This window comes from Phaethon lepturus, unplaced genomic scaffold, assembly GCF_000687285.1.
Source record: "Phaethon lepturus isolate BGI_N335 unplaced genomic scaffold, ASM68728v1 scaffold56940, whole genome shotgun sequence".
Taxonomy (NCBI): Eukaryota; Metazoa; Chordata; class Aves; order Phaethontiformes; family Phaethontidae; genus Phaethon; species Phaethon lepturus.
The window spans coordinates 12,466-26,450 of NW_010512322.1; the positions used below are offsets into that span (position 1 = coordinate 12,466).

The 13,985-nt window shown below is 45.7% G+C and overlaps 1 protein-coding gene across 1 annotated transcript; it reads right to left on the minus strand.

Moving 5' to 3' along the window:
• On the minus strand, positions 1-12,180 carry LOC104620168 (coiled-coil domain-containing protein 37-like). The gene is made up of 15 exons (XM_010286304.1): positions 12,114-12,180; positions 11,622-11,708; positions 11,155-11,261; positions 9,747-9,939; positions 9,036-9,103; positions 8,229-8,392; positions 7,515-7,595; positions 6,742-6,927; positions 6,508-6,621; positions 4,948-4,996; positions 4,231-4,382; positions 3,306-3,441; positions 2,646-2,848; positions 1,083-1,176; positions 1-114 (listed from the first exon to the last, which is right to left on the minus strand). The coding sequence occupies exons 1-15, from the start codon at positions 12,178-12,180 to the stop codon at positions 1-3; spliced, it is 1,815 nt and encodes a 604-aa protein (XP_010284606.1).
• Positions 12,181-13,985: the final 1,805 nt, after the last annotated feature.

Here is a 13,985-nt window from a genome sequence, read left to right on the forward strand (position 1 = left end):
TCAAGTGAAATAATAGAGTTCTTCTTCCTTCTCCTTATCCATTTGTTCTTGGCTGTGCTTTTTCTTCTCCTTCCTGACAGGTGGGTTGGAACGAAACACCAGCCTCCTGCCGCTCTGCAGAGGAAGAAGAGGCTCACGCATCAGTGCTGTGTTGGAGTAGCATGTCCGAACCATGCAGCTAAAGCTGCTTCATGCTGCCAGACTCTCCTGCTGCGAGGGGCCGTGGCCCCTTGCCATCTGCTTTCTGGGCATGTTTCAGTGTGTCCGAGTGTGTTTTTCCTATTAGAAAATGAGCGTCAAGCACTTGAAGGCCATGCATGTGCTGGTGCTTCAGTATCTACAAAGTACTACTGCACCTGCAAGTGTTTTCTGACTAAAGCCTTACTTGTATGGTCTCAAGAGTTTGGGAAGTTGGAAGTTTGAAGAAATATCTGTGGGAGCCTGCAGAACCCACTTATTTTATCTTGGGTAAAGGGGCAGGGCCTCATGGCGCTTGTTCTCAGTCGGCCATGCTGTCACTGGCTTGGTGTGTGACTGAGAACTGGGCTGCCTCCATCATCGTGTTGACCTGTGAAATGTGCAGCAGGAGCTGTGGCCTGAAGCTCCGCACGGTGTCTCCTGAGGGGGCAAAACTCGGTTTGGTGTAATGCGGAACATGCCAGGAAAGGTACAGTTCGACAGTATGGCTGAGCTGACCTAAGGCCTTGCTGCTGTTGTCAGGAGCATCCTGCTGCTGCCTGGTTCCTCCTCTGCTGATTTTTCACGCTCTTTCTAATATTGCCAGGTTAATGAGTTGAAATGAGCTTACTGAGAAAATGGACAAGTAAGGGCGGGGACCATCTGGTTAAGACACAAGGATGGGAGAAGGACGATTGAAGGACGTTGAGCTGGAATAACTTGCAGCATAACTGACTTCCCAGCAGTTGCTTAAGTTAACATCAGTCCTGTAAATTGGGCTACACCTGAGTGTGGGTGCCGTCCCCACCCGGCTGTGGAGGCCTCTAGAAACATGCTTCCCTTAAACACCACTCCTCTGAAGCAGGCTGTTGAGGTGAGGTGTTCCTATAGATTACTGTGCTTACCCTTTTTTTTATAGTTGCCTGTGATCTTTCCAGGGCTCGTTGCAGTCTTTCCTCTTGCTGCTGCTTCTGTTGTCTCAGTTTTTCCTCTCTGAGCCTTTTGAAGGGAGCAAATAAAGGATGGGTTAGATGCGGTATGCAGCTACACCGAACATGCTCTTGATGCGCAGCTTCTCTGATGGTGTAAGACCACCGGAGCACAGGGGTTTGGGCATAGCTGATGCTGGAGTTCCTTGCTGTGAAGGTGGTAACAGGGAAACACTGGGTGTTGTTGATTCCACTCTTTCTGGAGTGAAGGGAGGAAAAAGCACATCAAGCTTTGCAAATGGAGCTGTCAGATGATTGTTCTCAGTTACAGACATGCTCTGTACCACCTTCAGCAGGTGACTTGTGCTCTACTGTTGACCAGGATGGTCACCAGCTTTGTGTGTGAACAATGCTGATTGTGTCTTAAGTTCTCACCAGTGCAACCAAGTCTGTAACATACAGATGAGAGCAGGAGGGTTTTACACCCATGGAGCTACGCTTCGCCTAAATGGGCGCAGTGGAGGCTGATAGTGTTAACTGGCTCCGATTCCCTATGGAAATGCAGCACTGGAATGGAAATGGGCTCAAGCTATTGAACACTGCGCGGAGAGGAAATGAATTCTTAACCTTGTGATCAGGAAAATTTTTAAATGCTCTTTGGAGGGTTTGTTGTTTGTTTGATTGATTGCTTTTTTATTTGGGGTGGGGTGGTCAGATTCTTTCCTGAATACTTCTCCTCCATCCCCGGAGTAGAATAAATGGTGTGTCTTAATTCTTTGGGAAGTTAAGAGTGCAAAACCATTCACAGAACATTAGGAAGAAGCATCACACCCTTTCTACTACAAAGGTGAAGAAAGATGCAGAGAAAGAAAGTGGGTGGGAGGGAAGTGTCCCTGTTCTGGCTTTATATCCTCACACTATTTTTTTTTTTTTTTCTGGATCTGATTCACCTGGGGATGATCCAGCTGTCCAGTTGCATCTTTGCTGTTTGTGAGGAGAAATTTCATGTGTATAATTGAGCCAACAGGAATGCATCTCATCTTGGAACCTAAATGTATTGTGTTAATTGGATACTATTTTAATTTAATAATACAAGTTGAACTTAAGAGGCTTGTAGAAGAAACATTTGAAAGCTGGCGCTGACAACAAATGCCCTTATGTGCCTATGCAAGTTGTCTTTTTAAAATGATGATTCTCATCATCTAATTTGCTCAGGAGATTTGTTCTTTTTTTTTTTTCCTTTTTTTCCCCCTTTTTTCTTTTTCCTGTTTCATTTTGCCCTTCAATTCAGGACACAGGCACCTTCCAGGTCTTTTCTAATGTACCTGTGGGCTGCTGCTTGCTGAGCACTGGGAGATGTGAGTACTGTGAATGTGAAATCGTTACAGAAGTAAATTGGGATGGATTGGTCACTTGGCCTTTCAGACTGCTGTTAGTTTCCTGGGTTGGTTGACGAATTTGTCCCTTTCAGTGGATTTGCTTTTGGCTGTCCACATTTAAAAACAGAGGTCCCATTTCCAGCAGAGGGCCTTGTTTTACCTTATCCGCCGTTCCTTTTTTTTCGCCTTCTCAGCCTGTTCTATCTTTGCTGGTGGGATTCTCTCCAAGTTGTCCAGTAAATCATTGAGCTGTTTTTCTATCACCATTAGCATCTGCACTGTCTGCAGGTTTGCCCCATTTTCTCCAGTGCACTGGCAATAGACTTCCAGCACCTTCTTGTTCAGGCTTGTGAGCATTTTGTCCTAGAGATGAGAGGAGATACGGAGAGAGGCATGGTTGGCTTCTGCCTTGTAGAACCACAGCATCCCTCCAAAAGCAAAGGAAATCAGTACACTCTAATTCTCCCATCAAGACGCAATTGCTTGTTTCTTGGTTTGCTTAGCACCAGTGTGTGGGACAGGCGGCTGTATTGAGCCATTCCTCTGTTGGTCTCCCCAGCTTCGCTGTGGCCTGGGCCAGGTTGCAGCTGCCCGGCTGCCTCTGCAAGCCCTACTTCCCACCTGCATGGAATAGACATGTTTGCCCCAGTTGCTGCCTCAGCAGTGCCCCAAACCTGCCCTTGCTATAGCTCCGTTGCTGAGAAACGGCGCTGATCCCTTCCCACTGCAACCCCTGCTTTGTTCCCAGGATGGATATGGCTGGTGGAGAGGAACCGTTTATGCGCATGCTAACCCCCCTTGCCTTGATCTCAGGATCTACCTGATCATCAGGTTTGTGTTGCCCAGAGGAAAAGACGTGAACTTTGAGTTTCAGATCTGCTACTCTCTCTTCTTCTTTGGCGATGGAGGATTTGAGGGTGCCCACCTGCTGTTTCAGCTCCGCTAACTTCTTCTCCCTAGGCCAGAAGAGAAAGGAGGTTATTTTGGAAAGGGCATCCCTGAAACCCATGGCTCTTCTGCTGCTTCCCAGCCTGGGACCGTCCCTCCCGCTGCCGGCAGATGGGGGTAACACTTCGCCATTTCTGGGGAACTTGCCCCCCAGCTCTGAGAGCTGTTACAGTGCTGCTGCGGGGGAGGGAGAAGTAGCATAGCTAAACACTCAAGGTTTTTAAAATAAGTCAATGGGGGAAGTAGATTCCATTTAAAAACTTTCACAAGAGGATAAGCTGCACTTTAAGTGGGAATATGTGTGTGTACCTGCCACAGAAATACTATACTGCAATTACACTTGGGTTCTCTGCTGGCTTCCTCTAGGAAGGGTTTGCACTGAGTCGGAGTAGGTGCTGTTCGGGATGCCTCCAGGACATGCCTTGCTTCTTCCTTTGATCTTTCTTTATGAGAATTACAGGGTACTTCTGGCTTATGTCCACTCGAGGATGCTGAATGCATCAGTTCCCCAGCCTGTGCCTTGAGGACTAAGGAACTAGTCCCAAGCTCAAGTTCTATCTCCTAAATTATGTAGATGTGAGCTCGTGGCAGAGTGTCCCAAGATGGTGAGTTGGATGGGCTGCAGCTGGGCTCTAAGGCATGAGAAAGAGACTGTTGTGTGCTGTGTGAACAGCGTTACGTGTGGTCTGCAGCATGCAGCCTGATGGCGAGGTGCTACTGAGGGAAGAGGGGGTCACTTATGTTTGAAAGCTGGGGCACAAGGGACCCCTTCCCACCGCTCGCAAGATCACACTTACATGCTTTCCTGTGCGGTGATGAAAGTGTGTTGGACCTTGTCCAAACTTTCCTCAATCTCCTGGGAATTCTGGATGAAGGACAAGTTCTCTTCCTCCATCTCCGTGAAAATAGACAGCAGTTGTTGGGGATCAGTAAAATACAACTCAGGCTCCTGGAGTGGAAAACATGTGATGAGTTTTTGTCCTCCTCTAGCCTCTTTTCCATTGAACTATATGGAGGTTGGGCTGCACCAGCCCTGGTTGTTCAAATGCTCTCCCATTTAGAGAGGTCCATGACTGTCCATGAACAAGCGTCTCCCCCCTTCCTGCTGTGTGCGTAGCTTGACGCTGCCTCAGCAGCTCACTCACAAGTTGCATTTTGGGGAGTAAAAAGTGGCACAAACATCTGTGAGTTGGGAAACTTCAATTTCAGACATAAACCAATAACTGATTTCAAAATATCCCATTATATGATGTCATATCTTGTTGGGGGATGGCAAGCTTTGAGATGATGGTAGGTTTTTGGAAAGTGGAGGAGGAAAGTTAAACTAAGGTATTTATAATATGTGTTGCTAAAACATGAACATTTATGAATGTATAAACATACATTTATAATTAGAAGCTATAGTAACTCCTCAATACCATAATGAATGGTTGGAAGGTGAGAGAAATTAGTAACATCAATAAATGACACAGGACAAACAGAAAGTGTAAATATTTCAACACAAGACTTCTGACCTCATCTTCATCCGAGCAGGTTTCGCTTTCTGAATCCTCCAGTGAATTTCTGAAAAAGCATTTTGTGTATCAGGCCCTTAGAGAAATGATGGCTCACGGGAGACCTTGCTAGTGAATTGTGAACACTGCTGCTTGCGGTGCTGTTCGCTCCTGAATTTGCACATTCAGACGTTCGGCCCCCCGCGGCTTTGGCTGGTTGGGGATCGGTAGGAGCGAGGGGTCACACAGGCGTGCCGCATTTGGGCTACGTCTGTCCCCAAGCCAGCTGCCTTTTGAGCTGCTCTGGGCTCTGCTGGCCAGCAGGCTCGGGGCATGACGCGTGAGCCTGAACTGAGGGTGTTGATCCAAACGCCTTTAAACTTGTTGGGAGGCTTTGGCTCTTGGGCAATGAGAAGGCGGAGGCAAGAGCCTTATTAAAAAGGCTCAGGCAGCAGCACAGCAAGTGCAGAGAAAGCCTTGCTCGCAGTGTGGGATGTGGTACTGCTCCTAACAGCATGGTGTAGCCACCATGGAAGTCTGCAGTTTTTACCTGCTGTGGAAGAAGGCTGGTGAGTGCTTCTTCCTCTGTGCCCTACTGCCATTAACCAGCAATGTGGCCTCTTTCTGCCCCGCTCAGCCCCAGGGACAAGCAGCACAAGAGCTGGAAGAGCAAGGCAAGAGGTGCCTGACTGCTGTTGGCAGCAGAGTCTGCTCATCACCTTCACTTGCACCTGCCACCCTGGGCCATGGAGGGTTGAAAAATCTCCATTTGCATCCCCTTAGTGCCAGCCCCACTTGTGTCTGCATCGTTCCTGCCATGTGGCAGCAGCCCAGTAATTGCAGTGGCTTCACGAGGGGTGGCACGTGGCAGCCCTGCCTGGGAGGACCTGGCACCTGCAGTGCTCTGAGTGGAGGCAGAGGAAATGGCCCTGCAAGCAATGACTTAGTTGAAACTCTATTGATAGCCAGTTTTTTTTGGCCTTAGGAGGCTCGCCAGCCACTCACACTTCGCTTTTCCAGGCAATTGTTTTCTTTGCCTCAAGAAGATGGAGCTGGCTATGCTTGTCTCACATTCCCACCTGACCCTTCGCTTCTCAGGCTGGCACTGCCTGCATCCCAGCACGTGCTGCCTAAAGCCTCTTACTGAAAGCAGACGGCCAATGTAATGTGGTCTACAATGACTTTGGATCTTCGTTAAAGGCAAAACAACAGGCAGCTTTTGTATGGCAGCTGTGACCAACAGTGGGAACCAGCATCTCAGCCACAAATAGGCCACAGAGAAGCTTTGCTCCAGGACAAATGGCCAAGGTCTATAATTTCTCCTGGGGTTTCCTCAAGGGCCAGATCCATGGGGAAGGGATCTCAGCAGAGGATTTGAGGATGGAGATCAGATGGAGTAAGTACATAGCTAATGACTTGCACACCTGATATTTTTCTGCTGGTATTTTAATTTGTTCCTATAAGACCCAGATCTCCGTATGCTCACAGCGAAGGTGAGGAGTAGGTTTCCTCTATACTGACTCCCAGTCACTTGCGTGCCCTCTACAGTAAAGTCTGGTGTTTGCATTGTCTTGTACTTACAGTTTTCTTGTTGATAGAGGCTTCAGGAAGTTTTTGAGCTGTGGCCTGATCTCATGTAATGACCTGAACTCCAAACTTTTTGTAGACAGCAGGGAACTTGGCACATCTATATAACTGGTACTGTAGGGACTGGCAGCGTTTGCCTTGGCTGTCAAACCCTGGCCTGGAGAAAGGAAGAGATGTCATAGAGCATGGGGCCGTGCCAGTGAGGAGTGGGCGGCTCTTCCCTGGCACTCACCCTGCTCTGCGGTGGTGGGAGGTGAGGCGCTTCCTTCATTAGCTTTGGATGCTGTTTTCAACTCCTTTTTCTTCTTGTGCTTTTTCCCATGTTCCTCCTGCCACTCTTTCGGAGATAGTTGATAGAGGAAGTCCCTGTACATCTTGTACTCCTGCAGAGTATTCCTGCATCTGGATATATCACTGGGGTGAGAGAAGTGGACAAAGTTTGTTAGCAGGGAGGAAAGCCCCAGTTTGAACATGTTCTTTCTAACTCTTGATACTCAGCGTCGCCCAGAGAAGGGACAAGAGGGTGCACATCTTCATGGACATGCGAAGACAAACGGGAACCTGCCCTGCGTGCTCTCTGTGGTCCCTCATGTGGAAGCTGTCTGGTCACATTTCTGTGGCCAGACCCTTGCTATGCTATTGGGCTTGCTAATTTAGGAGTTTTCACTTGAAAATGAAGGAGAAATCTTGCCAGCTCAAGTCGTAACGGGAATTATAATTTTTTTCTTCTTCTTTCTCCCGGTCACCGTTAAAATGCGTTACTTAGTTTTGTTTGTTTTTAATCTGAGACTAGGCATTTAATTTTGGTTTTGGAATATTTATACTTTAAAAAAAAAATCATTAAAAAATAGTTGACTTGTTTCAGAAACAAAACCAGCATCTGGAAAACAAAAGCTGGAACATTTTAACTCTTAAAGTTGAACATTTTTAGAAATCTCTTTCATTTTTCCCCGAGGGCTGCGAGGCAGGAAGGCTAGGCAGGAATAGCGTGCGACCCTTACCTTTGGAGGTTCTCTATTTGGGAAGTGATTGCCTGGATCTCCGTTATTTTCTTTGTCTTTGCTGCAGTTTCTTTTTCGGCACTAGGGAAGAATGCATAAACTTAAGCCATAAAACAATTTAGCAGTAAGTGGGTGGTAAATTGAGGCACATTTAAAACAGAGAAAAAGATGTGGGTGGAGCGCTAGAAATCTCTCATAAATGTACCCCAGGTGGTGCTTGGCTCCAGCCTAAAGGCCCTGCTTGTCCTGGCAAAGAGAGTATGAGGTCCCAGCGACACTTCCAGGTTAGGGCCTCCCTAATTTGGCTGCTGCTGAGCATCAATTGCTGCTCTGCCCTCATAATAACCTGTAATGGGCTGAAGTGCTCAACTTGCTTCACTTAGGGACCATTCCCGCTGTGAGGGGTTGGGCAGAAGCATCTCCCTCTCATAAGGGTGTTGTGAGAAGAATGGCAGTGGTGGGGTCAACAGCAGGTTCCTTGCTGCAGCCAAATCAAGGGTTTTTGCAATAAGAGGATTTCCCAGCTACTGGTCTCCTCCTGTCTTTCATTGAATGTGTGGGGAGAAAGTGCCACCAGGACTGTAACTCTGGGAAAGCTCAGACATAGAGCATCTGAGGATGGATGCTAGCCAAAACCTTGCAGGAAGGTCAAGCAAAAGACCTCCTGTGTCCAGCACAAAAGAGCACACAGGTGGTTCCCTCAACTTCCATTACATTTTCAGGGCTTGAACAGAGTTTTTCTGGTTCTCCTTCAGGAACTCATCAAACGTGGTAGCATCCTTCTCCAGGTAGTATTCAGCCTTTTCCAGTTTTCTTTCCTCGTTCTTTATTACGTTCTCCATCCTTTGAATCTCATCTCTCTTTACTGCCATGGCATACTGAAATGAACCCAAAAGGCAACACAGTCACATCGGTTGGTTTTAAAGGGCTGTTAGTTTAGCTTTGTTCTTGGTTACCTTATTACCTTATAGTTGTTGGTGGAGAGGGTAAAGATTGCAAACCAAGGTACGTGTCTTAGTGCAAACTAGGTACGATAGAGGCCAGGAGATGTTTCAGAAGTAACATAGCAAGTAAGAAGTAAAACTAAAAACAGAATCCAGAAGTTCCACAACTGTGTTAACTTCTGGCTGACAAAGACTGATGCAGTTGTACTACAGCACAATAATAATGGGAATATTCCAACATGGCTCCCTTATTTTGAGTTCAGAATGGCTCCCAGATATAATCTATGTACAGGACAACAAGAGCCAAAAGGTCAGTGTATCTGTGCATCTCACAAATGAAATAGTTGCATAGCTGCTACTGCATGGTGTGAATGATCTATTTTCTTTTCTTTCTTGGCTGGGGATTGCTGGGCTATAGACTATGAGTGTCTTTGACACAGGACTTGAACAATTGGTTCATGATGTGTGCGTCCTTGGTGTGATCTCTAGGCAATGGATCTCAGGGGAAAAAAACCTCAAAGGAACACAGGGAAGAATAATTAAACAAACAGAAAGTAACATTTTTAAAGCCAGGTACCTCAAGTAAAAATACCTCTCTTCTGTCATTTATGTAGTCACGGAAGGTCTCCTTTTCTAATGGGTAATCTGAAATGAGGATATAAAGTTGATCAGACCAGAAGGGGAAATATGGCCAAGGCAAAACACAGTGAATATGGAGGCTAACATGAGCATGGATGTGGTTGGCATTGGAGCCGGCAATACAGATTATTTTATTATAGTTTTGACCTTGTTTAGGATCAGTTTCATATGGGCTTTCATGGAGTAAAACCAGGTAGAATGGAGTGGAGAATCTGGTTCTTACAAAGGTCAACTTTCTTCAGACATTAATGGCAAAGCTACTCCCTCATGTCAGAGGCAGAAAATTTAGTCCCACATCCACTAAAATCCAACTTTACGTCAGCTTAATAGAAATGTCTGCATGACACAAGGTCCTGCAAACTCTCAACTGACTCACAGCTCATTCCCAGAGCTCACGGCTACTGCTGAGGCCACAGGGGATGGTGGAATGCAGGCTACTGCGGTAGGGGTGATACATGCTCCGTGTGTAAATGCATGAGATGGAGATGGCCCAGCCACACAAAAGTTGGCAAGATGCAGCATATTGTGTCTGCAAGAGCTCACCAAAGTCAGCTAGAGCTAACTGCTTCTCCCATCCCTTCTTTGATTTTTACTTTGGGCTGTTAGCCAGCTGAGCAGCACCACTACAAAGATAGTAATTGTCTCCTACCTTTTTTAATGGCTATCTTCCATGAAAGACTTTCTTGAAGAGTTTTCAGTCTCTCTTCATTTGTTGCCTGTTTTCTGCCCTCTTCTTCTTCCTCCTTTTGCAGAGCTTTCCTGAACCCTTTTTGCTTTGCTTTTATTTTAGTAGAGTAAGTAGTTTTCTCATGGATTTTCATGGTCTTCATCCGTTCACGTTCCTATAAGGAGAAGTCAGTTATGTGGGCAGTTTGATTATGTGCTTTGTTTGCTGTGTTTTTTAAAGATACGAGTGATTATTCACAGTCTAGAAATTTGCAGGCTATTGATATGCTGATGCATGTTTGTCTGGTTTATCTGACTAATCCCAATGATACTCTCTCCTGAGGCAACCGAAACACTTCATTTCTTAGCATTTGTTCTCATTAGTTTGTTGATTTGTATTCTGCATCCAGCCATCAGCTGTGCCAGTTTGTAGCTACTCAGTGTCCCCATTTTTCCTTCCTGGATTATTCCTGGGAGAGAACGTAAACTTTCAGAGATTCGTCTTCAGGTCCCCTAGTAAAAGGAAACAGGACAGCCCATGCTCAATAACGACTCAGTTCAACTTCCACAAAGGCATGTAAAACCTCAAGTTCGGTTCGAGAGGATCAATTCAAACCCACTCCAGAGCTTCCTGGAGGGTAAAAGGTTGCTCATGCTCAGTGCTTTCACATGGGCTGAGGTGTAATTCATTGCTCTCTGCACAGTTTGGGCATGGGTTAGGCTGAGGACACCACTTCAGCAGACGTCCATAGTGCACTTTTTCCTAAACCCTTCCCCACACTTACATAGTGACCTTCAACTCAAGCTAAAATCAGACTATCAGCAATCAATATGTGAGGTTATTGCCTAAGCCTGTTTGGAGCCCTCCCGTTGTGATTTATAAACACAGACCCCTTGCTTCCACACTACTGCCTGTCTTCTCTAACCACGGGCAACAATCAGACCTCGCAGAGATGCGACAACCTCTCCGTGACTTCCCACCCCCTTTGGATGGCATGTCCTAAGGAAAGTCCACTGCAGAAATAAGGAAGAAAGAGACATTCCTGAGATGCAACGCTCTGGTCTGGTTTGTTGCAATTCCCTATCTTACGGAAAGAAACCTAAGGCATGAAACCCATGTCATCTTTTTTCCTAGGCATTCATTTCATTGGCAGTGACAATATCCCGATTTTGCACTAGCAGCCAGCAAGCCTGTGCTCAGATCTGCTCTTGGTGAAGTTAATTTCTCATCATGGACTTCAGTGGACTCGAAATGGATCTGGGGGAATCTCAGCTGAATTTGGCAGCTGTTGTTTCTCCCATGCACTAAATTTTGATGTTATATTGGTTCATTGCCTGCACTAGAGAACTGCTTGTATGTATATACATTGGCCTAAAGCATCTATACATACCGCCTTAGCCTTTTTTCTTTCCTTGTCCCTTATTGAGAAAATATCGATATCTGGAGCAATTGTAAATGGATTTTTCATTGGGTTTTCTTCATCCTCGTCTGGGCTTTCTGCAAAAAGTGGATAAGGGAGTAGAAGATGGGAAGCAGAATATCAGGACTCAATGCAAAGGGACTCTGATCTGCTGCATCACGCCTGAAGGGTGGGCAGCTGTACTCAGAGCTGCAGATGGCTAACGGCGCTGGATTGAGAGCGGGAAGCTGGGCAGGGTTTATAAGAAACCAGTGATATAACTGAGACCACTGTATTTTTTATGTCACTTCACCATATCTGCTGATCAACTCAGGATTTCAGGGATTTTTGTAAGTCTGGAGCTATTTTACCTGTCTCATCTTATTGCAGGTAGAAAAGTCTCAATATGGGTCTCTCCTCTGACCTAACAATGAAAATGCCGGAGCATATGACCTTACCTGACAGTACAAGCTGGCTTTCCACTCCAGGTTTGGAAGAGAGACTTTTAGATGTTGACTCTGTATGTGGAGATGGCATCTTTGACCCTGGCCCAAGGAAAACCATAAACAAGTTAATCAACTGCGACCTGCCAGTAACTGATGCAGTAGGTTTTACAGCAGTGATGGACCTAGGGGCTTTCTGGATCTTAACCACTGAGCCTTTTTTGTCTTTAGGAATTAACAAAAAGCTTCAGTAAACTGGAAAATATTTGTGTTCTGACCCCAAGAAAAGGAGGTTCATGCCTGGCTTATATAAAAGCTGTGTAAAACACAGTCCTCCTTACACACACACTGAAGGGAGAACAAAGACAAAACAATTTGGAGATAATAAGCAACTCAAGTCCCTTGCCTCTTGTTCCACCCACATCTCCAGTTCTGATCCACACTCATACTTTTTCATCCTCCCATCGCTCGTTCACAAGCAACATTTTTACTCCCTAAAGCTATTACCAGTAATTGCTTCAGCATTGTGGGTTTCTTGCGATAAGGCTGAATGATTGTCGGACAGCACAGACATGCTGTAGGGAACTCTGTCGTGTTTCATTTTGGGTTGACGAACTGTTGAACGTTAGGTTTTTGTTTCTCTGAATCCAGTGTCTTTTTGTAGTCTTTGCTATAGATCCTAAGGGAAAAGTCATAATTGTAATGATCTCACTTACAAAGAACAGATAGACCATTGTTAAAGTTATCCTTTAATCAACAAAGGCTGCAAGCTGGGTCCCACTGAGGTATTAGTTCAATTGATGCAATTCTGCTGCTGGGACCATTCCTGATCTGCATTTGTATAAAACACAGCAGAAAATATCCTCTTCCGCTTGCACTAGTTTTAAGGCTATTTTAGAGCATCGTTTTTCGCTCTGAACAGCCTCCAGTTTTTATGTATTTTGAGCTAAACTCATCTGGCCTAATTTCGATGTGTGTGCTCAGTGCTTTATGTTTCCTATTGGCTGTGTTTCTGCAGCTGCCCAATTAGTGTCTTATTCTTTGGAGGTGTCAAACTTTCACTGTTGATGAGAGACAGAGACTGAGGTAAAATTTAGGCTGTTTGAATATGCCCCAGATGTTTTCTCTCTGATTTTCAGTTCCTGAACTACCTTTTCCAAAAGCCTCCTTGACTGGTTGCTTAGATTTCATGTCTCTCTCAACTTCGCATAACTCGATGGGATATTTTTCTCTAGGGGTCCCTCATCTCCATCCTGGAACAACATAACCCCTGCTGCTGATGTGAGTTTTGGAGAAAACCCCACCAGGGCAGGGGTAGGAAAGCAGTCACACACCTGCAGCGTTTAGTTGAATACATTTTGTGAAATATGCAGAGCAGTTGCAGCAAACACCTGGATGTTCAGCCCTCTTAGTCCACACTGTGACTCTTAAAACCTTTCTCATAAAAATCTTCTTGTTTGTGTGGTTGATTTAAATTCCTGCTTCAGGGAATGGGACTGAAAAACAGGACTAGACAGAGGATACTGGCATATGGAAAATAATTCTCAGTGCCAGTCTCTGAGATAAAAAGTGCTTTATAATATAATTTTAGCAATGCATAGGAATTTGTTTCTAAGGTTAACTTATAAATATTCATTTTGTCAAGGTATTTATGGTTTGAGGTTGTTGGAGTGATTGTTTGCACATCACTTTGGAAATAATACCAAAAGCTACAGAAGCGCTAGTTGTGCTAATTATAATTCTTAAGCTCAATATTGCAAATAAAAAATTGCTTTGTTGCTAGAATCATTTGGCATATATTTAACTGCCTCTGACATTTTTATGTTTCAGTAGTAACCGATGGCCAGTAGTATGTGAATCAATAGATAAGGCTGTCATGGTTTTAATTTACAAAAACATTTATTCAGTGCTTTTCCCCAGCATCAAGCTGCTGCGCAGAAAAAAATATGCCAAAGTAAACACGCAAACGGTTCTAAAGAATAATACAAGGAAATCCGTCCTCCGCGTTGCCAGAGCACTGGCTGAGTGTGCGTTTCGCACACTCAAATGATTTAAGTGATACCAGTTGCTTGCAGAGAAGGCCCGTTGTGCTGAAATCGCTCCAAGTGCCGAGCTACAGAGCAGCTCTTCCCGGGACAGATGCGTCCCTTGTCCCCATACTCGCACGCGGAGGAGGTGGCTAGTGCGCGTGATTTCCCGGCGACACAGGCCGGCACCTCCGCTCGCCTGATGTCAAAGCCATCCGATGTCAAAGCCAGAAAAGAAATGGCCCTGGTCGCCCTCACCCCCTGTAGTTTTTGGTTTCTCACCCACAGGAGAGCTCCTCCGGCCCCTCTCCGCAGGGGGGCCGTGGTCAGGCAGGTGGCCGTGGCCGTGGGC

What these genes read in the sequence shown, in the direction of transcription:
- LOC104620168 (XM_010286304.1), bottom strand. Translation starts at nt 12,180, where the DNA reads ATGTCTGTGCTGTCCGACAATCATTCAGCCTTATCGCAAGAAACCCAC. An exon ending in CAATGCTGAAGCAATTACTG is followed by an intron (nt 11,709 to 12,113) that starts GTAATAGCTTTA and finishes TCCTTGGGCCAG; the next exon opens with GGTCAAAGATGCCATCTCCA. An exon ending in GAGAGGTATTTTTACTTGAG is followed by an intron (nt 8,393 to 9,035) that starts GTACCTGGCTTT and finishes GGTTCATTTCAG; the next exon opens with TATGCCATGGCAGTAAAGAG.